Raw genomic sequence first — 27246 nt, 5'->3', positions numbered from 1 at the left:
AAGCAATGTTTATATCATTGTCTGATACCTGCAGATTTAAGACACTGAAATTGGATAGGAAACACACTCTCTCTCTCTCTCTCTCTCTCTCTCTCTCTCTGTATATAGATATGCATGTAAAGTTATCCTGCATGGGCATAGATAACTAAGTTGTACATTTTATTTTTTTAAACGTATGATCTTTGAATGACAGCCACGTCCTTCTCATTTCTAGTCTATATTTGAATAAGACAGTAAACCCCAGCCTTTATTTGTTCTTGACACTTTTTATTTATCATTTTTTACATTCATATTTCATATTTCAGTTTAGTCTGATGTTAAATGCCATTTTGATATGATACAGTTCAATGTGAACTCAACCAGCTGTTGTCTTAAAGCAGCATCATACTTCTGGATTAAATTTATTGTTTTGTTGTAAACCGTCCAGAGAACTTGTGTTTTGGGTGGTATAAAAATGTGTTACATACAAACATACATATTGTGAAATAACAGGCACAGCCCTCAATTAGAAGAACTGTGCCTGTTATTTTACAGTATTTGTAAATGATATTAGAAGTATCATACGAATAGTGAACTATTTCCCCACAGTTTAGAAATTATATAGAGTCACCCAAGTTATATCACATCTGTGTAGTGGTTTCTGCATAGAAGTATACACATTTGTAAATTAAAACAAAAAGAAAACTTTTAAAAAATACTGGCTCTAGAGCTTCCAGGACCTTATGGAATGTTGAGGGCAAAATGATAAGAAATTACTATAACACATCTTATGCCTGGACTCATGCCTGGAAAGGGAAAACTCCTCTCTGCTGTTACCTTTTGTTTGGGGTAGGGGAGGCACACTGTCTAATGTCCTGATTAAGACAGCACCAGTTAAGCAGGTACACTGGTGCTTCTGAGAATTTCAACTAGCTCAGTTCCATTGCTGACTCACCGGTGGGAGAAAGTTTTCATCACTTCCCCTTTCCCAGGAAGCACTATGACCCAAACAAAAATATGTCCCTGAGGACTATGCAGCCCTCAGGAACATATTTCCAGATGACACCATGTGGTTTCCAGGTGAAGCGGAGATCATGGAAATTTCACACACACTAGCATCAGTGCAACACTAGTCTGGAACTCTTTGGAAGCCCTGGTTCTATACAGCTCCTGTTGCACCAATGCTTCATTAGTCAGGATGTCAGCCACTGGTTCTATTCAGTCACAAACACTCGTGGGCACCCGCAGTTCATCCCCAGCTCACCAAAAAGGCAGCATTTATCTAAAGAGATGAATGCTATACTTGGGGAGAGATCTCTCCATAATAAGTATCTCACCAGGGTTTTGAACGTCTTTCCCTATCCCAGGGGCTAACAAACTAAAGGAGTGATCAGGTAGATAGCAGTGACAGCCACTGTAGAGATGCTGTATGGGAATCAAGTAGGGAAAATTCCTCTCCCACTGTCATAGAGCCAAGACTTCAAAATGAATCTCTTCCTGAGTACAGCATTTGTACCTTCAACACATGCTGTCCTCATGGTGAGGGTGGCTTGGGGTTGCAATTACCATCTTTGTGGACATGGTACACATTACAGAATGCTTGAGTAAGGTACTGCTGCAACCCAATTACAGCTATGTTAAAGTCCTGGATTTCTCAATTATAATCTTTTGTCTTGTCTCACTTCTATGCTGAGAGAAGAAAAAAGAGGCTAAAAGAACCAGAAGTTAAACTAACACAGCCTGCCCATTAATTAAGTTGACAGCAGTTACACAGAATGCTGATGGTGTCATATGGAGAAAGATGGAAACTGGAGCAGAGAGAAGAAAGAGACAATTGGCTTACTCAAGCCCATATCAGTTTATAATAAGTATCTTGAGGGGATAAGAGCTGTGAGAGATGCATGCCATGAGGTTAACTCCCCTTCCTGTATGATACAGGGGGTCTTTAGGAAAGATGAAAATACAAGGAAACCTTTTTCTTTTCCCTCTCCAGAATGTAGATGCCTCTAAATACCAGTTGCAGGGGAGCAACAGTAAGAGAGAGGACATTATTTTATTTTATTTTATTTATACACCGCCCTTCCAAAAATGGCTCAAAATGGACATGCCCTCACCTCTTGTCTGTGGGCTTCTCAGAAGCATCTGGTGGACTACTGTGTGAAGCAGGATGCTGGAATGGATCCAGCAGGGCTGTTCTTATGTAATCTTGTACCTACTATATAAAAATCAAATATCCATTCCCAAACTTGGTTCCTTAGTGCTATAGCACAGCAGGGCAAAGGCTCAAAGAGTGGGAAGAATTGTTTCCCCATTACCTTTTATGACTCCCAGTCATCCAAGGAGACCTGAACATTCTGTTTTGGACCAACTTGAGCATGGGGGTACATAAGTTTACAAGAGGGACCTTCAATAAAATTTTGCCATGTAGAGATCATAAATCATGTTTCACTTGGGTTTGGAGCTCCTAAAGATAATAGGTTATAGCAACAAACTCCATGATCTATGGCACTGAGTACTGGATCTGTTAAAGGCCCATGCATTGGAGGAAGAGATGCATTACTTGGACCTGGGGGCTCTGGCTTGGACTGCAAGTTTATAACCACGTGAAACTGGTTTATAACCAATGAGGCTAAATTTAAATCTGAGCCAAAAATTGAGAGCTTTTGAGTCAAATTTTGGCTGTTGGTGCAAAGGTTTTCCAAGCTATCAGCTTCACTGGAATGGCCCAGAACTGTTGCCACAGTCACGGAAATGGAGAGAAACTTGTTCTCCTGCTTGGTAAAGGCATCAAGTCAAGTGGAATGGCATATGTTTCACACAGAAATCCAATACTGCATGTTTGCATTTATACCACCATAATATGAGCCGGGTCTCACGATCAGTGAGACCCGGTTTGGTGGGGTGAGCGGGAAGGGAGCCCTGGGTGGCCGGATCGGCCACCCACACAATTGCTGGCTCCGTGACGGAGCTGGCAGGGGCTGGGGAGCTCGGGGGCCACATGGTCCCCGGAAGCTCCAGTATGCCCTGCGCAAGCACGCAGGGCATACTGCGCAGGGCATACTGGGGAGACCCCCGGAGCTGGGAGGCGGCTATTTGCCTCCCCTCCGGGGGTCTCCTTGTGAGTACCCGTGCTGCAGAGCTGCGCTGTGGCTACTCACAATCAGAAAGCCCGGGTTTGGGGAGGGCTAAAAAGAGCAGGCTAGCCGCTTGTAAGCCACCGGGCTTGCCTGCTAGCCCGGTGGTTTACACGATCAGCCAAAATCGGGCTAGGCTCTCCTAGCCCAATTTTGGCTGATCATGAGAATAGCCCCTATGACTATAAGTAAACTACAGATACATGAAGACATAATAGTTTGTATTAGAATTATATAGGCCTCAGGTGTGATTCTGAAGGTGTGATTCACAGTACTGAGGTATTAAGACAGTTTTGGGTGTTGATATTTTTGCTAAATTACTCTACACATTTTTGCCCTTTCCTAGCTAAAATTCGTAAGACTGGACTCTGTGCAAAATCTTAATTAAACTGGATATCTGAAGGACCGCCTGCTCCCAAGGGTTTCGGCTCACTTGACAAGATCATCAGAGGGGGCTCTGCTCCGCATGCCGATGGTGGGAGAGGCTCTGTTGGTGATCACATGGGACAGGGCCTTCTCAGTCATTGCCCCCAGGCTTTGGAATGCTCTCCTGGCTGGCATCTGCTCCTCAGTCTCCTTAACAGTTTTTAGGGAAAAAGTAGACCTGGGTCTTCACCCAGGCTTTAAAATGAAAGTATTGTTTTTACTGTGGCTGCTTTGTGCCTTATCTATTATTTATTAATGGTTGATTAAATTTTTAAATAGATATATTATTTTTATATTTATATTATCTGTACTTTTGTATTATGTATTGTTTTAAGTATATTGTAAACTGCCTTACAATCTGTACCTTTGTATTTTAATTATGCATTGTTTTAATTATGTTATAAACCGCTTTGAGGTTATTTTGATGAAAAGCAGTATATAAATCAAACAATAAATAAATTCTCTTATGGTGCATGTGAAAGTGAACCAGATCCTGTTTGTTTAAGGGTCACAGTTTTAAAAGGGGATTGAAGAAATATAACCACTGTTGAGAAGAATTACATATATATTAAAGAAAGTCAAGTTAGGCATCTAGGGTTTCATTGCCACGTGAAATGGTATGATGTCTACTTTATTCAAGCACGAAGTTTACTTTATTGTCCCTTCAACAAATAGAAGTGTTGAGAAAGGAAGGTCTGTCTTGGCAAATTGTGTATAAGAGAATGGCAGTAAATTTTCAAAGGAGCTGTTTGCTGAAGTGCTTCAGTTAATAAAACAGGACTTTAACTGTTATTGTCAAATCTCCCTCCCACTTACAAGCTGATGTGCCATTCCATTTTCAAGGTCACAGAAGAGGTAGTCAATCATGATTTTTTTCCCCAAGAGGTTTGGTATAAGAAAAATAGCCATCTCTGATTTTCTAATCTAAAGGATATTAATAGGTGAGATTTCTCTTAAGAGCCAGCTGTCAATCAGTGCCTGGTAGACTTAAAAAGCAAACCAGTGAATGATTTTATACCCATCTGTATGAATCATTGATTAGATACCTGTTACTGGAATAAGAACTGTTGCAGTGGCATCTTTACATTACTTCAGGGGTTGTTATCTCCTGAAAATGGGCACTTGTAATAGAAGTGGTGACTTGCACCTGTCCTGTATTTATCGTTGTAATCCTATGTTCCCATTAGATGCTGTTGTAAGACATATAAGTTCTCCCTTTGATGCCGGCTTTAATCAATCTGCCTTACTTATTTTCCCATGTTATATGGGATTGCTGTCTTGCAATTTTAAGTTCGAGCTCTCAATTCAAGATCTCTGATTCATTGTCTCTGAGGTAGTAGATGGCAGAGTTAAGAATTCCTGTTGCTGGTCACATCTAGAACAGGAACTAAGAAACATTCATGCCTGGATGATATATGCAGACAAGATGAATTTATCTGAACAATTATGCAATATTTTATTTACTATTAAATGGGAATGTGGGTGTTTGTGTGCAACTTAGGCACATATGACTTCCTGTTTTCATGTGTGAAAGGTTGGAGAGTGTGTGTTTCAAATGATGGAAATCAATTTATTATGTTGCATCAGACTAAGTGGTACCAAACCGTGAACACTCAACACTTTCTAGGGTGCTCAGGAAATTGAATCCAAGGTGGAGCAATTCTACCCTAGCAATTCCACCCTAGGAAGTGACAAATAGACCAATTCCAAGCATAGCTTTATCCATATATCAGTGCAATACTGTGCACTCTAGTAACTTTTTTATCTATTCATGTACTGCATGTTATATTTTCTTCCTTTTTTTTTTCCTGTTTCAGGAACTCTGATGCACCATTTCTTCTTCTGCTGTCTTACCCTCAGGTCCATACAGCTCTTTATGTTTCTCAGGATTTCAAAGGAAAGAGCAAGCATGGATTATATGGGGATGCTGTGGAAGAAATGGACTGGAGTGTAGGTATGTTGTATGGTGATTCATGGGTTTTGCATTTCCTAATCTAATTGCTGTTTAGACAGCCTTGTACAAGGCAAGAAGAAAATGAAGTCTGTTGTCTTAAACCATTTAAATAAGGCAACAATTTAAACAAGTCAAAATGAATTCAGGATGTCTGTCAAAGCAGCAGTTAATGCTGAATGGTTAATTTTGGGTGCATGTTAGGCAACATTGAAATCAATTGCAACATTGTGTGCTTTTCACCATCTGAATTGCCAAGATAAAAGAAGGAACAGCAGAAGGAGTAGGCTTCAAGTGTTCTAGCAGCTAACTTCACCAGGATTTATAATAGTGTAATGGCAAAATCTTTAGTCTGAAGGTGAAACTAGACACTATAAGAGACATTACAAATTGTGTCACTGTGTGTTTTCCTCCTTTTTTCACAGGATTAGCTGTTAGAAACAGGAGCAGAGCATGTAGCTGTCATGTCATGCACTGCATTTAAGTAGATGTCATGTGAAGATATGGTGTAGGAGTAATTACAGCAGCATATCTCTCATCATGTCTGGTTCTACCCATAGATTTATCATGGTCTGGAGCCTTTCTACCCCAGTTACACAGGATACTTAATTCCCCTCTCCTATAAGGAAAATGCTGTGCATGTGGATGGTTATTTACTGTTGGGTGAATGAAATGTTTCCTGTGCCTTGTATGAGAAGACAAAGCTGGAAGCATGCAATATTTAATTTTAAGTTTTTGGATATCAGGTCTAGAAAAGTTATATATGACCATTTTTGGCATAAACTGAGTGCTATGTAGCAAATTATCCTCATCTAGGTATGCAGTGAAGTAGTCATGAGCAATGTTCCCAGTAACATGGATTTCTAGGTGGTGTCGACTTCAACGCTCACTATCCCCAGCCAAAGGCAGTGCAGCTGGACATGATGGGAGTTGCAGTCCCATCATCTCCACAACATCTGGGAATCCTGTTACAGGGAGCACTGGTTGTGAGATATGATCAGATCTGGAACAGCATAACAAAACGTTTGAACACTGGGTTGAGTGGCATAGTATTAAACTGAGACCATGATGTAGGAGAAAAATCATGGATTGCCTCATGTTCACTTATTATATGTCCACCTTTTAAGTACCTGTTATGCATGCTTATAAAACAGGCAGGTTCCTAAGAAAGTCTTAAGCTGAAATAAAATAAATTGCTTTACTTAGTATTAAATAAGAGGCTGGACTCTAATGTTTCCCCACTATATTGGGGGACTGTGGAGGGAGAAGAAGGAATTGGATTCAAAATTGTTGGAATCTCACTAATGACATGGGACAGAAGAAAAGAGTGTGTGAGCAGGCTTCTGTGAGTTGGAGGCACACTGGGCAGTTTTCCTTGCTGATCAAATTGGCTGAACCCCATCTTTGCCAGGGGCTCTGCCATAGGCTCTGTTGTCCTTTGTGGGAGAGCCCTTTCATGGGTGGGCACTCAGTGCATTGCCTACACATTGCCTACAGTCCTTAGGCGTAGACTGCCTTATGGATGGGTTGCTACTCTCTTGGTCCTGGCCCTGATCCTACAGGATCAGTAGTCCATGTCCAAAGAGTAACCTTTTAATCAGGAGAGGATTGACCAAACCTGCCTTTGGTGGTGACAAAAATAGAAAAAGCAAAAAACCTTCAGTGGGGCTTCATAACCTAACCTGCCAGTAACACATGCATTCACACAGACACTCCAGAAAGAGGGGAACCAGAGAAAGATGGGGAAATACTGGGGCAGAAGGAAGGAGGAAGCCCCCTATACTACCTGCTCTCAGAATGAAGGGAGGGGAGCCTGGGTTCTTGGCTGCAAAGATGAAGAGGTGATGTGGAAACAGAGTCACAACCCCCAAGATAGACCCCAGAGACTGTGGAATTTGGAGGGGTTTTGCCAGCCTGTTTTATAGGGTAAGAAATGCTTTATGCGATGAGAGTTACTGCTAAAGAGGGGGTTTTCGGGGTTCATGGTTACTTGGGATGACTCCGAGGAGTACAATGGGTAATTAGCCATTATCTGAGGATGTTGGCTTCCTGAGAGGGATGTGAGATGTTGACTTTGGGGATTTTAGGATTATTTGCTTACTTATTTATTATCAAATTTATACTCTGCCCAAACTTACATCTCAGTGGTTCACAATAAAAAATAAAACCATTTAAAATATTAACTGAAAACTCTTTTTCAAAGAGACCCGACTGGGCTGAAATCAGCATGGAGATCAGGAGGGCAGCAATGAGACTGAGTGGAGGAACAGCCCTAGCTGCCTTGTCCTGAGGTCTCAGGAGCACTAGAGTCTTAATAGGAGGAAGCTTCTTCAGAGTGTCACTGCCAGCAAATACTGCCAGCCATCTGTGCAATCACTTCTACTGTCAGGTAGTGCTTGTTGCTCTAGGAACTTAGAAGGGATGGAGTTTGAAATGGGTTCAACTGGAAATGGAATTGAACTTTTGTGAATATTCCAAGCAAAGGGCTTTTCTCAAATGCCTTTCTCAAAAGTAAATTTCTTACTTTGGGAGCTGGAGAAGGGAGCCCTTCTCCCTGGTAGAAACCGTGCAAATACCATCAGTTTTCCACAGGGCAGTCTGGGACTGCTAATCCCTTTCTCAGTCCAAAGTGAGAAGAGTCCATTTTTCATGGCCCTGAGATACCTGCTGCCATCTTCCCCAAAAGTAAGAACTACAGGATCAGAGTAGTCACAGCCCTGCTGCTCATACTCACCTTGCATTTGCTCAAGGATTTGAACAGGAGCATTTGCTTTTTTGAGAGCCCCTATTGAATGCTCATGACAGGTCTTCAGCCAATGAACTGCATGCTCTCTCTATCCCTCTTTATTGCAGCAAGTAATAGAAGGTAGTAGGAAAGGTCTCATTTGTGGCCTGAATGCTGTTGCAGGTGTTTGTTTACTGTTATCACTGTGTCCCTATCCAAGGCCTGGATTAATTTTCTAGGTGTCCAAATACTCTGGTTTCCCCTCACAAAAAATTGCAAGGAAGTACATCCCTACTTTCCTGTAACTATCAAAGGGATCTTGCTTATGTTTCTGCATGGGCTGTAGATATGAAAACAGCCTGACCGATTCTCCTTTATAAGTTACTTCTCAGACAGTACATATGAGACACTGATGGCCAACTGTGGATGAGACTGCTGAGACATCTGTTGCCACTGATAACATCTAGACACACTGTCAACCTTGGATCCTCTTCAAAACCTAAGGAAACTAATTATGCTTCATTTGCCATTGGATTATGTCAATTCACTAATTATTACGTTAATTTCTAACACATAGTGTGAGTGAATTTTAATAAAGGATGGCAGAATAAAAACAAGGCAGGGCAAATAACTTCATAGAACACAAAGCGTCACATTGCCTAGACTTCATAGTGATAATTTATCAGATTCTGCAAGGACCCTGCTTTATTTGTGGGCATATTGGAATGGCTCTCTATTTCTAGAGGTAATCATCTGTGAAAACAAGTTCGTACTTGAAACAATCAAGCTGAAGCACAGCAATACTAAAAGATAATATTCACCTTTCATTCCTCTTCCCCATTCACCTCCAAGCCATTTCTCATTTCAATAAAGCAAAGTACAAAATTATTTTCAGTAAACAATACCATCCTTATTAAATTACTGTAAAATGACTTTCACCTCTGCAGGAGATGCATGTTTAATAATGAACTTTTAGACAATATACTTTGATTGCAATACACAGAGTTCAAGCTCATTCACATTTCTAGTCCATATTTAGTATCAAGAAATTCATCTTATGAATTCCAAGCGGAACACAAGCCTTACAGCAATAGCTCAGGAGAATGTACCCCTCAGGGCAACTAGCCTTGCCCTTTAAAACCTACAATGTAATGCTGATTGAAATATAGAAGAGTAGTACTTAGTCTTCCATCTTTTAGCAATGTTTGTTATACTATTAATATTCCACTGGTCACCAGAACTGGGTTGGGTACTAATGTAAGCTTATATTAATTTAGGTATGTTGCTGCCCATTTTCTTTGTTGTAACTGACTAAGAACAGCCAGGAAACTGAGCAATCATTGATGTAGATGTTTTCTTTGCACATTTTCCTATGACAAAAACCAACCTATAAACATATGAAGTTAATTCATACTGAGCCAGCTCCATCTAGCTTAGTATTGCCTATATTGACTTGCAGAGCTTTGAACAGTCTTTTCCAACGCTATCTAGAGATGCCAGGGATTAACCCAGGATATGTGCAAAGCATGTGCTGTATTGAGCTGCAGTCAAAGATTAGCCCTGCTAACTGGGCAAAGAGGCACCTTTTACTGTGGTGATTCTCTTTATTTAGCAGGGGGAGAGTAACTGGCCCTATCCACCCCAGCACAATACTTCCAGTGACTGTTGCTGGTGTCTATCTTGTGTTTCTTTTTAGAATGTGAGCCCTTTGGGGACAAGGAGCCATCTTATTTGTTTGTTATCTCTCTCTGTAAACCGCCCTGAGCCATTTTTGGAAGGGCGGTATAGAAATCGAATTAATAAGAATAATAATAATTATTATTATTCATAATCATACTGCAAGATTTTGGGCATGTCGCTCTGTATTAATTCTAGCCACATGAAAATATCCTCTGTCTTTGGTCTCGAACTATAAATGTGATGGCAACATTGGATTTATTTGGCCTCACTACTAAAAAGCCCATTAGCTATCATAACCTTGTTTTGTCCATTTAAGGAGCAGCTTACAAAAGCATGGTCAAGGAGCTACTTAGAGACAAAATATGTAACACCCCAAATATGTACTGTATACACAGTGTATATACTACAGTTAAACATGGGTAGAATGTGTGGACTCCAGGACAAAATTCTTATTGAAGGACATTTATTTCATATATTCTGTTTGTAATGACAGAAAGAGACTAGAGTAATCCATCAAAAATGGTTTTGCTGAACTTCTCATTTGTTAATGGACACTGGGGAGTCTCACAAAGATTTTGAATTTCATGTAGCCAAATAAAGCAATGGATACTTTCTAGCAATCAATAGTCCACATTTTTAAAGGGATATTAGTTCTTATAAAAAAAAAAAAGTATAGAATATATGGAGAACATGTGGCTAAGGCCATATTCCTGAAATCTTTGTGACTAATTCTAGTAAAATCAGTAGGAGTCAAATACTAGCCTATAGATAAGGCAAAATCTTCTGAAATGTCATTATGCCTGTTACCATGTTTGCCCAGATATTTGATTGTTGCCATGGTCTCTGTGACTATCCTTTTGGCTGATGTGGGGATATTAGTTTGAATAGGGTGAAAACATGCATACAACACATGGCAGAGGTGGGGAGAGTGGACAGTTGCCTCCCTGAATTGAGCCAGTTCCCACTGAATTCAATGGGACATACTCCCAGGGTGGGGGGTATTGGATTGCTGGCTTTACCTCCCCCGCATTCCGGGAAAAGTTCTGTGGATGCCCTGACACAGCAGTGTTGTTGCATAGGGTAGCTAGAAATCTGTTCATGGGTAAAGGCATGGTCAAAGTTAAGAGTACCCAAGCAGGAGCTGCTGAGTCAAGATAGATTTCTTTGAAAATAAGAAGTTAAGTTTCATCATAGTTTTAAATTGTATTAATGTTTTAATCTGTGGTGTTTTATCATAAACTGTCTAGAGACATGTGTTTTGGCCGGTAATGTGCTAAATAAATAATAAATACATTGATTAAAGTACAGGAATATACAAGCCAGTGGGCAGTTAATGACATTTTGGAGAGCTAAGGGACAATGGATCTTAAGATCCACAATGGTGGTGTCATGGAGAGAGAAATACAGAGGAGCAGGCTATTGCCAACATGCCATTTTGATCACATGTAGGAATGTGCTTGAGGCTAGGTTACTGAATCTGTATAGGTCCTTGACCTATGATTGATTGATTGATCAATCAATTTATATACCACTTTTCATTAGAATAGCCTCAACGCAGTTTTGTTACTATTATTCTTAGCTATGATTGTAAAATTAAAACACTCACCTTTTTCCTTCTAAAATAAAGATGTGAATTGGGGAATGCAGACTAAATACATTTCAACACTTCCCAGGAGCAGCTTGAGAACATCAGGTGCCCAGGGAATGCCAAATACTTGCCTGTGCCTGGCTTGCAGCATGAAAGCACTCATCTCAGCTGTTCACTGCTGCCACCACGTTGCTCATTCTTAAAGAGTAGGAGAGTGGAAAAAGTGATCTGAGGAGGCACAGGCTAGAGCGTATATCCACCACTCCTCTCCTACACTTCTTCTATGTCCCTGTGTTCCTTTTCAGATGTGGGTCAGGTGCAGGCAAATGGGCTGAAAATTCTCATGCTATCAAGGCAGGCAGTGAAACTCTCATGCCCCCTGACAATCTGCCTTTGGAGATTATCTAACTGCCCTAACAGTTTCATTTCTCAGTTGTTACTTTCAACATAAGAGTTTCAGTCTAGAGTCTCACATATTTCCATTCTCTTTTATGAGAAGACAAATGTAGTGTATAGTGGAGAAACTGAAAGCCCCTACAGATGCAGAGTGGTGATGGCAAAGCCTTTGAGATTTCGGCAAATATATGAGCCCTCCAGACAGGCCTGTATCAGAAATAGGATGGCAGTATCAAAGATAATATGGCTACCACTATGTACTCCAAATACATGACAGCCATGCCAATGTTTGTGGAATATATCCCACTCTGAGGCCATGGTGTGTTATCCAGACACAGGCAGGCAGGAATGCATGCTTACGCTAGAAAAGAAGAGAAGAAAGAAAACTTCTCATGGTAAGATATGAGCTCCATGCCTGGCCTTGAGAGTAAGTAACTTGTGCTTCACTCACTGCTCTGATTTGCTCTGCAATCTGCATTCTGCATTGCAACGTGTAATCACTCAGTCAAAATGTAGCTGAAGAAGTTGCTGTAGTTGAGCTTATGACTATGCTTGCTAGCTGCTAAGAGTACTGCTGTGGCAGCTGTTGCAAGTGAGGACAGAGTCATAATTGTGTGAGAGAGAGCAATGTGGCTGTGCTAATGATGCTACTGCAGCGCAGACACTGTGGCTGGCAGTGGATTCTGAGTTAGTGATTTTTTTTTTTGGCCATGTTTGGACTGTGTGTTTGGCAAAATGTATTGTTCTGAGTCAGGAGGAGCTGTGTGTGATTCTGTTCTATAGTGTTGCAGGTCAGGTTTGCAAAATGTGTGCACTCTGCTTTCCCAATGGGGAACTCTAATTACCCCATTGTTTTCCATGGGTAGGTCCTAGAAACACCAAAGGTCTTAGGAACACCAATGGCATGACACCCCAATCCACAAAATAAATGGGTAAATGGGTAGTTTTTTAAAGGTCTAAACCATTGTTGTATCCTATGGTTTTTTGGGGGGAAGTTTTTTAAAAAATTAAATTCCCTGCTTGCCTGTTTCTTTTGTGGGTTGGGTGATAGGTAGCACCCATCATGCCCTACCACCCAACCCACTTTGGTGTTCCTATGACCTACCCATGGTGAACAATGGGGATTTGAATTCCCCATTGTTCCCTATGGGTGATTCACTCCTCCCCCCCCCCCGTTCCTTATTTCCGATTTGATTCAACATTGATTCTTCTTTTATGTTTTCTTCTTGCTATTCAATTTGAGGTTAAATTGAATTGTAAAAAAATAATTTCTACACATCTCTACTAGATATTAATGCACTTTATTGTAAAAGCATATTACAATATTTGTACAGAAAGTGTAATGGAGAAATATATTACTGACAAGTTGAAAATAATGTGTACATTACAACATGCAAACTTAATGAACTTTTGCAGTGCTTCTGTAATGAAAGTGTTAGTAACCAAAACGTGATATCATTGAAAGAATTTTGGTGGCAATTAATCTTGAATGAATCCAAGGAATTGTTAAACAAAGGCAGGATTTGTTGTTGTTTGAATTACAGAAAGTCATTTTTCAAAACTAGAGACATGTAGTAAGGCTTTTGATGCTATTGAAAACAGCCTGTGAGTAATGAGATGACCACTAAATGAGCAGGGAATAAACCAACAAATCCAAAAGTATGACGAATGTTCCTATTTCCTGACTTCTATGGCATTTACAAATGGTTCTTGGGCACAGTTTAAAGAGTAAGGCCAGAGTCTGCAATCCACTGACTTTTATACTGAAGAGTAAATAGCTTGAGGACAACTTCCTCAAGAATATCCTTTGACATTGCATTACTATTTGATTAAGAATTGTATTTATTGTAGGCTGTCTTTTACAAAAATGTAATGTGGCCATTACCTGAGCATATTTTATGCTACCTAGGAACACATCATCCTTTATGCTGTTCTGCAGGAATATTTTCCATTCTCTTACATTCCTAAGAGAAACTAGAAGACTGAAATATGTCACATGTCCAACTAACCATTTGAAAGGCACTAATGTTACTGATAGCATCAATGATAACTAGTGATAGTAACAATGTCCTTTCTGAGGTGACTTGTCAGACACTGTGACATTGAACTCCCAAAGTATAACGATGACTAAGATAGAGCAGTCTATAATTTCCCAAATGCTTGTTTTTGTGATTGTGTCAGAAGTGAGGCAAAGTGGGTGTGTTGAAGTGTGTATGTGCCATCAACCGTCCCAATCAGTACTATGCAGTATTGTGAAGGTCAACTGCCTGTCTGACGTGTCCTAGTTCAGACAGGCGAAGTTTGGAGAAGTGGTTGAATTGTGTTGGCTCATCAGAGATGTAGCAAGGGGAGAGGGGGCCCCAATTTGCCCTTCTCCACAGCAGCCTTTTTGAGTGAGGGAAATAATGTAGAAAACAGATTGGGGTAGAGCAGGGAGGGCTGAGGTTCTTTGAGCCCATCCACCCAATTATAGCTACACCCCTGATCTATACTGTATCAAGAGCCCTCAGCTATTGATTCAGAATTGTAGGGATGTGCACAAAACCACCTCACCTGGTTCAGTTCGAGTTCAAACTGAACTTGAACCACACCAGGCCAGTTTGGTTTTGGCCCCTTTCAACCACCACCCCCCGGTTTGGTCCAGCGGGTTCAACGAGCCTTAAATTTAAAACAGAAAACAAAAAAAACCCCTACACCCTCTTGGGGGATTCTTGGTAGGTACAGAGTTTTTGGAGGTTCCCCCTCCCCCTGCTAGTCGCCATGCCAGGGAATAGGCCTAGAAATGGCTGAAGGTGCCGGATCTGTGCAAATTTTAAAAGAAGGAAGGCCAGCAGGGTGAGGGAGAACCTCCACAGAACCCCACCACCACCTTGGAGAAACCCCCAGGAGGGGGTAAGTAAACCTTTATTTTTTAAAAAAGAGGCTCATCGACCCCCCCAAACTGCAGGGGTGTAGTTTGGTTCGGGGTCAAGCCAAACCTGGGGGGTTTGACTCAACCCCAAACCTTCAAACTGAACCTGTTTGATATCGATCTGGTTCAGTTTCAAGCCTATTTGCACACCCCTACAGAATTGTTCTTCTCTTCATATGCATGTTTTTTAAATACTTATACTCACTTTTCTAGTGCTGCAAAGTGGCTTACAACACGTAGTAAAACAGTGTCAAATAAAATCCACTGTCTGGAAAACTGTCTGCAAAATAGGTTTCCTTCTTTCATAAGATGTTCCATTACACAAAGGTCACTTACAGCCGAGGTACAGATTGTTTGTGAAGACTGACAGAAACCCTTAATATGTTTATTACTCATGAAAAACCCAAGAAAATGTTACAGATCACTAAAAGCCATTTTATTGTTCATACAGGTCAGCAGCAAAAGAAAAACTTTTGAAAGTCTGTGGTGCCTTGCATCTGAACTTTAGAAACTTGAAGTTAGAATGTGCCTGTCTACCTGCAAGATATACAAGCTATTTCTTGCCAAAAGGTTACATCTAATGATATCCTAACAAATGTATCCATTCCATTCATTTACTTTTAGTAGTTGGAAGTAAATTAGATTATAGTCAAGTAAAGAAGATGAAAGCAAAGTAGGCTTTTTTGACACTACCAGAAGCTTGGCACCTAGCTTTTAAGAATATATGTAATTGTGACATTCTGTGTTCATTACTCTTGCTTTTGTTGTCTGAGATATTCTGTACATAGTGGGAAAACTTAATCTTCATTCATGGCATGAATTTATATAAGGAACATAATAAGCTTGGATCAGTTTTTATGCAGCCAGACATATAGGAAGCATGATGATGTCACTGAAGGAAATACAACTAAGTTAAAATGAAGGAAGTACTTGCTAAACTGCTCATGGTGCGTGATCCTAACCAATCAATGCATTAGGGATGTGCATGTATTGATTGTTTTTCTATTCAATTTCTGCCCAAATTGAATTATCCATGATTTGTTTTGTGTCCAAATCTGTCACCACAAATCATGCCAGATTTGATTTGGATTTGATTTGATTTGATTCAGATTTGGATCAATTCAGACTGCTTATAAAGGTCCTAGGGGCACTAAATTTGGTTGGTGAGTAGATCCTCATGGATGCCACCTATCACTCAAATTTCAAGGCTGTGGGGCACTTGGTTGATTTTTGATACATATATTTTGGTTTTTACTGATTTTGTATATTTCCACCATAGGAAATAATGGGGATTTGAAGTTACCCTATCATAATCCTAACATGTATCACCAGCTTTCTTAAAAAAAAAAAAAAGAAGAAGAAAAAGCTAAGCTCTAGGCTTTGTAGAAGTGGAGTTATGGAGCAAAATGTTCGGTCACTATTTTTCAAGTGTTTGGATTGTTTGGTGTATAATAACCTTTCCTCATAATGAATCCCTATGAGGATTCATTGCACACCTTCATTTCTTCTGTTTTTTGACTGTCATTGGACAGTGCTAACTGTCAACTGCCATATGCCAACTACCACTGGCGGAGCGGGACCGCTGGCGGCCTGTGTGTAGCGGCCACCGCGGCCCCGCTGACCCCGCGCCTGACATTAGACGTTGAGGCTAGCCATGCCCCCACATCTGACATCAGACGGGGGGGCGTGGTCTGGCTGAACGGAGCCGTGAGGCTCCGTTCGGCCGGAGAAAGTTACCCTTTAACTGCCGAAGGGGCTGCGCGGCCCCTCCGGCAGTTAAACGAAGGCTGGCGCTGCCTTCGCAGTGCAGCCCCAGAGCGACTCTTCCCTGCAGGGAAGAGCCGCTCCTGGGCTGTGCTGCGAGGACAGCACCAGCCTTTTAACTCCTGAAGGGGCTGCAGGGAAAAGCCGCTCCTGGCTGGCGCTGCGAACACAGCACCAGCCTTTGTTTAGCTCCCAAAGGGGCCGCGCAGCCCCTGCTCGGGAGCTAAACTAGCCTCCCTGTGTCTGACGTCAGACACGGTGGGGGGGGGGATGTCGGGGCAACTCTCACGGCCCGTGATTGGTCAGTGCCCCTGGTTCTTTGAACCCATTGGCCCAATGATAGCTCTGCCCCTGCCAACTACACCCCCCCCCCAATGCACACGCACGCGCACACACACACTGGGTTACTCAGTTAATTTTTAAAGGGATTTTTAAAATGTTTTTATTCTTTGGTGTGTTCATTACAAACCATCATTACTTCTGTTCATTTTGACCCCACTGGTGGGGTGGGGAATTAGTGGCATCCCATGTGCCAACTGCCCCCCAAACCCACAAGCCACTGGGTACTCAGTTTATATTTTAGGATTTTTGGAGTTGTTTAGACTCTTTGATGTGTAATTAATCTTCATAGGGATTCATTATGAAGAAAGGTTAATATATACCAAAGAGTCTAAACACTTGAAAAAATCCCTAGAACATAAACTGAGTAGTACCCCACTGCCTTGCAGATGGGAGGGGGGTGCAGTTGGCAAATGGCAGTTGACACTGTCCAAAGACAGTCAAAATGAAAAGTAGAAATGAAGGTGTGCAATGCATCCTCAAGGGATTCATTGAGGGAAAAGTTATTATACACCAAAGAATCCAAACACTTGAAAAATAGTGTCCATACATTTTGCTCCATAATTCCACTTATACAAGTGGTGGAGCTTAGCTTTTTTTCTTCTTTTCTTTTCTTTAAATGAAAACTGGGAATCTGAGGGAAATGATAGGAGGAATCCAAATCTCAGAACAACTCAGATTGAATCTGGCATGATATGATTTGGACCTGAATCTAGCCAATGGACCACAGGGGTGATTTGATCTGTCTCCAAATCACCCGAATCAGCTAGATATGGGTACAAATCTATTTGTACTTGAATCGATTCACACATCCCTAGTATGCAATCTACCTTTTTCACTAAAGAAATATAGTATGCTAGAAAGTCTGATGTTGACCAGAAAAAGTCATTTTGCATAGATTACACTAGAACATTCAAGAAATTAAATATATGTAATATCTCTCTATATATAATACACTAAGGTTGTATGTGGCAAGCTCCACCCACACAGTGCTTTACCAATCAGAGGTAACAGAGCAGAAGCACTGTGGTGATTGGGCAGTGGGGATTCCATACGTAGATAGGGAAAAGGAGTGGGGAGGGGCAAGTGAGCGGGCAAGCGGCGGGACGGGTGCGGGTGGGCGAGGGAGCAGTGGGCGAGGGTACAGCTGAGAGTGGGTGCACCCAGTGCCTGTGGGTTGCAGGGGACAAGGAGAACAACAAAGTACTAGGACACAGATGCTCTGTGCAGGTTCATCTAGTATATAATGTAATGTTCTATTAATGTGCTTAGTCTAAAAGAACAGTTTTAAACTTCTTGGATTTCAACTACAAACATTGTGCATTTTATTGAATAATTACTATGTGGCACATAGTAAATTTGAATCTGAGAAAGGTCCTCTGCTTTTCTTGGGCACATTGTTGTTTTTGAATTATTGATCTGATTATTGAGTGTAAAAACATCCTTGATATGATGGTTATGTTCAGCATTTCTTCTTTAAAATACCCAAATAAAACCCCACCCATTTTCACCCAGTGTATTCTTTGTAAAAAGTAGTGCATTCAGATAATTTACATGGGAGGATTGTTTATGCAAATTTTGGTATCTGTAGGTTTGCCTTTATTTTGCACAAACAAATCCACAAAAACTCTTTGAAATAGTTGTACTGGACAAACCTGAGCAAATCCATATTGTCCAATAAAAGAGGAAAATATTTGTGAATTTATAATAATACTTAGCATTTCTATAGCACTTTTCCAGTGTGCCTAGCACATCACATGTGTCATCGTGATGCAATACAACAGCTCCGTGAGGTCAGTATTATTAGCCTCTATTGCAGCTGGGGAGCCAAGGCTGAGAGATAGCGGATTGCCAAAGACCACCTAATGACTTCTGGCAGCGGCAAGATTCAAGTCAGGGGAGACCTGATTCACAGCTCACTCTCAGCCATTACACTATACCAACTCTAATCATAACGATTTATGGCAAAAATAGAGTTTGTAGGCTGCATTCAGATTGCCAACGTTTTTCAGCCATAATAACTCAGCCTCTTGCTTTTCTTCATAAGTCAGCACATAGGGATTCTGCGGGCTGCAAAAATGCCTAGGTGTGCCAGGTCTTGCAGGCCAGTTGTTGCCTCTGGAAAATGATGACCTATATAAACTGCTGTCTTTGATAATCAGCTTACACCAAGTTGTTATTGGGGAAATGAACAAGAGCCTGTTAGAATTATACACTGAGGACAAATCATCTGATCACATAAATCCAAAGTAATACCACTAAATTGGGCTGTTTTGTCTCAGTCTGTCTGTTGTTGTTTTTTTAAATGCCTGTCTTTTAAAAATATACAGTACTCCTTTAAGAGAGATTAAAAGTGCCTGAGTCATAAGTAGTACATAGTTGGCTTCAAGGTACGCTATAAAGTCAGCAGTGTGAAAACCAAGTAATGTGACCTTCCCAAAAATATGTCCAAGAATGTGCAAGGTCTGTTTCTGTCAAATATTGGTAGGAGGAGGGGGCAATGAGTGAGAGGATTTTGTGGCTGGCTTGTAAGAAGTAGCACAACACTGCCAAGTGTATAGTGTTAGGGTCCGTAGCTCAGTGGAAGATAGAGATGTGCATTTCAATTCAACCTCAAATCTAGTAGTATCAGAGCCAGTTCGGTAATTCAACCTCAAATCAAACTGCCCTCAAAATAAAGAGCCCGGCTTGGAACTTTTTTTCTGACCAGGCCTCTGCTCCAGGCTTAGCATGTCAGCACACCTCATAGGACTGGTCCACCCCGTAGACTAGCGCTGTGCGTTGAACTGGCTTGGCTTGAATCCGAACTGGATTCGAAGTGGCCCAGCCTGATCCATTTCCGTGTCTGCCCTAACTTGTGCTGCCACTCACCGCAAGGAGGGTGAGTGGTAGCGCCAGCAGCTGTGCCCGCCAAGTAAGGAGCTTACTTACTTGGCAGGCATGGATGGTGAACTCTTTGGGGACAGGGATCCATCTTATTTACATATTTCTCTATGTAAACTGCTTTGGAACTTTTGTTGAAAAGCAGTATATAAATATTTGTTGTTGTTACTTACTCACTCACTGCCCCCGCCCCCTCATTGTGCCAAACCAGTTTGCCAAACCAAGCCTGGTTCAGTTTGATCATGGACCAAAATGCTCCCGGTTCAGTCCATGATCAAACCAATGAACTGGCCCCAGTTCACGGTGAACCAGTTTGTCAGGAACCATTTGTGCACATCCTTATGGTAGACCAGTCCTCTGAGGTGGGCAGACAGTGCGGAGGGCTAGTCTACATGCCCCAATTGCTAGGCCAGCTCTCCCCAGAAAAACAGCACCATTTTGAGTTCCATTTTTGTAGCTGTGTCTGGAAAAACATGCCTTAAAATGGCACTCAGTTCACCCAAATCGGTTCAAGAGATTTGAGGGTGATTTGTTGGCTGGCTGTTTTCGACGAATCAATTTGACAATTCTGTGATTGGATTTGAGTGTGAATCGAATGGTAGAATCTGATTCGTGCACACCTCTAGTGGAAAAGCACCTGCTTTGCATGTAAAAGATTCCAGGTTCAAAATCTGACATTTCTAAGCCCTATTCAAATGTTCTGTTGTAAGTACATACAAATGCCTGTACACATGTACATGTTTTTATACCGCCTGATATGTACATCTCTAGGTTTTTGTGTGAAGGACTGTACATGAGATCATATTAAAAGTTAACTTGGGTACAGGCCCCCTCAAATGCAAAGCACAGATAGGAATTGTACCAAACCAAGGAAATGTACAGATAGGAATTGTATGTGTATTTGAGCTGGTTCAGAGACTCAGCCAGCCTAGCCAGTGGGTTCAACTGAATCGGTTTGGGGACCTGTGGTTAGGTCTGAATTCGGTTCAGTTTCAGACCGAAAAACAGCAACCAGTCCATGTGCACCCATAATAACATGTGGATAACTCTGTGTGTGTGTACAGATCAGTATGTGCACACCCTACCTGCATTAGAGCAGCCTAATGCAGGTGGTAATAATCCCCTGTGCTGTTAGAGGCTAGCAGTGAAGCATGGCCGTCTTGCACAACAGTGCAAATATTTTGAGGAGCTTTCTCAAGAGGAGAATGCAAGGCTGCCTGCATTTTCCTTTGAGTCCGCAGCTGCTCATAGGATCACCACCATCCATGTCAGGCTGCTCTGGATATCATCCACAGTGTCCCAGTGTGTCATTTACTACAACTGTACCAGAGAGTTGCATTTTGAGCAGTATACAAATATGTTAAATAAATTTGGTTCTAATCAGTTAGGCAGTCCACAAGTTAGTCCCCTTGCACCTCAAAGGTTCACACAGCCACCATCTTGGATTGGGGTAGGTGACATCATCACAAATTATGCCATTGAGGTTTCCTCATGTGCCCCTACAGCTGTAGCAAATTTGGTTCAAATCAGTTAAGTGGTTCACAAGTTAGCCCACTTGTGCCTCAAAAGTTTATGCATCTGCCTTCTTGAATGGGGTGGGTGACATCATCACAGACTACGCCATTGAGGTGTCACTATGTGTCCCTACAGCTGTACCTGATTTTATTCATATTGGTCCAGGCATTGCGAAGTTGATGAGATGAGCTTAAGATAAGTTGATGAGCTTATGAGATCACCTGTTATTCTTTGTGTCCGTGACACATGCAGACACAAAGAATGCTGGGTGATCTCATAAGCCTAATGGAAAGTATGCTAAAAAGTAAAAATGGATTGTTTTTATTGCACTTTATGGAATTTCAATCTCATAAAACAAGTTATTAAAACAACTCTAAACCTTTCCAAGACTTCTTGGAATTCTATTGGATTCAATAACCTCCTTGGGCAGACCAATCTAATAGGTCCTTCAGCCCTTCAGAGGTGGGTTGTTGTTGTAAGTATTACCTTAACCAGATGATGCATGTTTGATCCTTGACTTTCATAGCTTATTAAATCTAGTAAGGAGGGAAATTTTAGCTGGGTCCAGCAGGTTCTATATGCCTCATTGAGAGAGGGAGTGGCCCCAGCATCATTGAAGCAAGCTATTATTCAACTACTCCAAGAAACCCAGTCTGGACCCAGAGAATGTATAGGCCTGTGGCCAGTATTCCCTTCCTCGGCAAGGTGCTTGAGCGTGTCATGACTGACCAGCTCCAGATACTCTTGGGGAAATGGACTATCTAGATCCATTTCAATCAGGCTTCAGGCCCGGCTTTGGAACAGAAATTGCTTTGGTCGCCTTGTGGGATGAGCTATGCAGAGAGAGAGAAGGGGAGAGTGCAACCCTGTTAATTCTCTTGGATCTCTCAGTGGCTTTTGATACCATTGACGATAGTATCTGATAGGCTGGCCAAGTTGGGTGTGGGAGGCCACAGTTACGTTCTGGTAACCTTTCGCTTAGACTATTGCAATGCATTGTATGTGAGGCTGCCTTTGAAAATGGTCCGGAAACTGCAGCTGGTACAAAATAGGGCTGCAAATTTATTAACTGGGACTGGATGTTTTGATCATATTATGCCAGTGCTTCATCAGCTGCAAAGGCTCCCAGTCCATTTCTAAGCCCAATTCAAAGTGCTGGTTTTAACCTTTAAAGCTCTAAATTGCTTAGGACTCGGTTACTTGAAAGCGTGCCTTGCCCAATATGTCCCTACCCATACATTAAGATCTTCTTTGGAGACCCTCCTCCAGGTGCCCCTGCCAAACAAGGTGAGGTGGTGGCTACCAAGGAGAGGGTGGTGGCATCCAGTTTATGGAATAGCCTCTGTCATGAGAGCTCAGAGGAAAGCAGCCATTATAGGCTTAGACTACTTTATTTTGTAACAGGAAGAGACGAGTTCAACAAGAAGTACAGGCAGGAAGAAGGAAGTGCCACCTACTGGCTGTCTGAGATTTCTGTTGAATATTCCACTATCCGTCTCAACTGAATATGATCTGGGTGTTTCTCTCCTCCCTACAGCTGTAGCAGGAGTCTGCCATGACTTATCTTCATCCTGTTTTATATAGACTAGGCTTGTGCCTGAAAGCACTTCGGCGCCGGCGGGGGTAGTACTTTAAGGGCGGGGGAGGGTATACTCACCACCACCCCCGCCGGCGCTCTGTAAGCTTTAAGCCCCTCGGGGCGGCAGCATTCCTCCCTGCCACCCCGTTCCCCCCATCGGCCGGAAGTGGCCGGAAGTTGCGAGCACGCAAGCACCCGTTGTGCCCACGCGTGCCCAAGAGCAAGATGTGGATCATCCTGGTGCAAACATTTTTTAGCAGTCTGTACTGCCCTCTCTGCTTTCCCATTTGCTTGAGGGTAGAGAGGATTCGTAGTAACATGGCTATAGTTAAATGGCATGCAAAAAAGCTTGAATTCCACTGCTGTAAACTGAAGCGCATTGTCTGTCACGAGCTCTTCTGGGATGCCAAAACAGGCAAAGGTGTTCTTAGGTTGTGTAATGACACTGCAACATGTGGTTGTGGACAAGGAAAGTACCTCAATATATCTGGAAAAATAGTCTCTGATGAACAAGTACTGTCGGCCTTGAAATTCACACAGGTCTGCTGCAAGTCTCTTCCAAGGTCAAGTAGGCAAGGGTGTGGTAATTAAAGGCCATTTTATTTTTATTATTTTTTGTAATATTTTTCATTGAGTTGGTCTATTCCTTCTGCAAAAATCACAAGATGAGACCTTGGTCTTTAAGTCATTTCTGATACTGGGCCACCATACTGTCTGCTTAGCACACCCACAACATTTGGTTAAGCCCTGATGGCCTTGGTGTATAAGGCCTAGGATTTCTTTCCTTATTGTTCACGGCACAACATTTATTGCACTGAGCTCCTCTGGCAGGACAAATTTCTCTAATATTGAGCATCCTCCCACATCTTGTATAGGCAGAGTGGGGATGCATGCTTTTTTGCTGTGGTGTGTTTTTGAAATGGCTGGACTGCTTTACAGCTACAGGCTTAAATTTTGCATTTGCAAAGGAACTGCTTGTTCTGCTGTTAGTGCTTGTTGGAGTAAAGGCTATATCTTCCAAACTGGCTTCAGGTTTCCTCTGCTCTCTGACCTGTGCTTTTATTAACTGATTGCCTTACCATTTCAATGGCTTTATGAATAGTTAAATTTTCTGTGAGGTGCATTTGCTCTGATAGCCCTTTATCCAGAATTCCAAGAACAAGCCTTTCTCTTAGATATTCTTCCTTTCTATTTGCAAAGTCACAGTGCTCAGAGAGTTCAATATTTCCCCAGACTTGTGTGTCCTTTGATAAAAGCAAGCCCTCTTATAGAGCACATTTCGTTTTGGAATGAAATGGGCATCAAATTTAGCTAAGACAGTCTCATAGTCATTCTTTTGACCCTTTTCAGTAAAGGTAAAGAATGTATAGATGCTGTTTGCTTCCCTTCCCATGGCATAAAGAAGGGAACTTACTTGCACAATGCCTTCTTCTTTGTGCAACTTTGTAGCTAGTCTGAAGTAAGCAAATCTTTCTTTCCATTCTGGTCAAGCAGCAGGATTGTCAAAGCTGAACGCTTCTGTTGCAGGAAAGTGAGCCATTTCAAAAGTTTGTGGATTCAAACTCAGACTTCTGAAACCATGTCATGAGAGCCCAGAGGAAGGCAGCCATTATAGGCTAAGACTACTTTATTGTGTAACAGGAAGAGACCAGTTCAACAAGAAGTACAGGCAGGAAGTGCTACCTATTGACTGATCATATTACAACACATTTCCACACATCCTCCCTAGTGAGGTTCGCCTGGCTCCATCACTTTGTTCTTTTAGATGCCAGGTAAAGACATTTTTGTTAACCCAGGCCTTTTAAATTCAAGTTTTTATATTTGGCTTTTCAGATTTGATCTGTTTTTTAACTAAGTTTAAAATGAGTTTTTAATGCTGCTTTGTATTATACTTTGTATTTTATTTTCACCTTTTAAAAATTTGTTATCATTTAATGTGTTATGTGATTTTATTGTATGTTTTAATCCTCTGTTGTGAGCCACCCAGAGAACAATTTGTTATGGGATGCTTAACAAAGTTTATTATTGTTATTTATTATGGTGATCCATCCATGACAATGGGGAGATAACAGGAGTCCCCATTCATGGAGCACCACTCTGATCCAGAGAAAAAGACCAAATTGAGTGTGTGACCAGCATCATGTATTGGTCCAGAGACCAATTGGGATAGGCCCATAGTCGTCATGGCCACCATGAACTCCTGAACCGTTCCAAACAACCCAGTCCCCAAACAAACACTGGGCCCCAGCAACCTGGGCCACTCCAATGCCAACTCCACAACCAGGTCCATCAGCTCAGTTAGAGACCCCACTGGGCAGCAGGGTGACTGGTACACCAGCAGAAGTCCCAATCTATCCTAGGTCAGGTACACTAATTCAATTTAGGCCAATTCCATGACAGGGATCCTGGTAAGGGAGATGGTATTCTTATAGATCACAGCCACCCCACTTCCCTGCCCACATCCTCTCACCTGCTACACCACGGAGTAACCCAGTTGGAGGAGCTGGGACTAACTGGACCACTAGCGTCTCCCATCCAGGTCTCTTTGATACATACCAGGTCAGCTTCTTCATCCATAATCAAGCCATGGATGACCTCAGGTTTATTTTGAACTGGCATTACAGAGTTCTGTTGGTTGTTGGCCATTTTCTCCAAAGTCGAAGAGGTAGTAGGCCTACTGGAAGGGGAAGGAGCAATTAAATTTCTGAATTCTCTTCCCCAACCAACGCTATATCTTTGTTGATTCCCACCACCACTGGAATAGATGCCCCAGAGTTGTCCCCCACCTCCCCATCTCTGGAAAACCCAAGACACATACCTTTTAGGGATCTTCTCAGAACCACAGTGGGCTGGTTTGAAGGCGGCAGTGGTGCCACTTTAAGGGTGGGGGAGGGTGCACTTACCCCTCTCACTGCTTTCCCCCCCACTGGCACTCATTGCTGTTAAAAGCCTTTGGGGCAGTAACGTACCTCCCTGCTGCCCCTTCCCCTTCCTTGGCCAAAAGTGGCTGGTAGTACCGGGTGTGCATGCCCTCCCCCGCCCTTAAAACGACACCCCCCTGGCCTCAAACTCTGAACCCCCTCGGTGTTCAAACCTGTTTGGAGGCCCGTAAAAGGGCCTCCAAACAGATTTGTGCACATCCCTAATACCTATACCAGACCTAACTAATTATTAGGCAACAACAATGTAGTGAGGAGGAGTCTGCCTTCCAGGAGTCTAGAACCATATGTTGGCCCCAGCCCTCAATATCCCCAAAGGCCAGTCTTCTTTAGCAGCCAGCTTCATCAGCTGTGCCTTCAGTACTGATCACCCTAATAAGAGCCAGGAGTTCAAAAGCCCAACCAGTATGTCTCTCACTCACCACCAATCATGCCACCCAGCCCAGGTGCAAGATATTTGAGCACAATTAAAGTGAGCTGTAACACCAGATAGCAGCCTGCAAAAGGGAGACAGATATATATCTGTACCAATATTTACCCTTAAAGTTCTTTTTATTTGGGTTTGGATTGAAATGTGTATATTTGATCAAAGATCACAATGAAGTGAACTGAACTGACTAATATCTGTGTAGGAGAATGAAAGCAGGAAATTCAAATAGAACTACAGGAGCATAATGCAGTTTGAAGCCTTGGTAAATAAGGACATGATCTGGTTCCTGAATCATAATAATATCAGTACCTGCTGATCCTTTCAGGAGGACATTCCAAAGTTGGGGCATGGCCACTAAGTCGCTACCCATCTGACCTTTGCCAGCAGGAGAAGCTGGAGGAGAGCTTCTGAAACTGTCTTATTCATTTGGGTGACCTCGTATAGGAGAAGTGGTCCTTGGGTACCATGGTCCCAAACTGTTAGCCTTAAGCCAGGAATTCTCAAACTTATGATCCCCTAAAATCATACGTATATAAGGTTATGTGACTCCCCTATGATTTAAAGCTGCTAATTTGATTAGGTAGAGACAAGACAAACTTAACTTTTCAATAAAAAAAGGATGAGCGTGCTTGCTCCTTTTTTAAAAAATGGATTTTATGTTTGAGACTGCCAATCTAATTTTGAGCTCCAAGTTTATCTTTGATTAGTATTTGTTCTTTATAGCGGCAACTGATTAAAATTCTGATTCACACGATTAGGACGTTGCAAAGGGAATCAGTATTTCCATAGCTTTCTCATTTCTTTGTACTTTGTACAGCTTGCACACGAATCCAAAATCCAGAAAGAGACAGTGTTGCGAACTTCAGTGGATCTGAAGAGCAGTTCTGACCTCTCTAAGGTGCAGGGATGCAGATCGGGAGGCAAGAGCCAACAACTCTCTAGCTCTTCCATTACTTCCAAAGCCAAGGGCAGGCACAGTAGCACTGCATCTTTGGTTGATGGGCTGG

At 42.0% G+C, this 27246-nt stretch overlaps 1 protein-coding gene across 9 annotated transcripts in view; it reads left to right on the top strand.

Moving 5' to 3' along the window:
- STS (steroid sulfatase) overlaps nucleotides 1-27246 on the top strand; it is a 275517-nt gene that overhangs the window by 58265 nt on the left and 190006 nt on the right. For 8 of the 9 annotated variants that reach the window (XM_053310059.1, XM_053310053.1, XM_053310058.1 and 5 more), the window contains one exon: nucleotides 5357-5493. In XM_053310059.1, the coding sequence (XP_053166034.1) occupies nucleotides 5357-5493 (137 nt within the window). Of the gene's footprint in view, nucleotides 1-5356; nucleotides 5494-15241; nucleotides 15361-27246 lie in introns of all 9 variants that reach the window. The other variant, XM_053310055.1, reaches the window with a different exon arrangement.

The sequence above is a fragment of the Hemicordylus capensis genome, chromosome 3, assembly GCF_027244095.1.
Source record: "Hemicordylus capensis ecotype Gifberg chromosome 3, rHemCap1.1.pri, whole genome shotgun sequence".
NCBI lineage: Eukaryota > Metazoa > Chordata > Lepidosauria > Squamata > Cordylidae > Hemicordylus > Hemicordylus capensis.
This window is presented reverse-complemented; position numbering and strand designations above follow the sequence as displayed.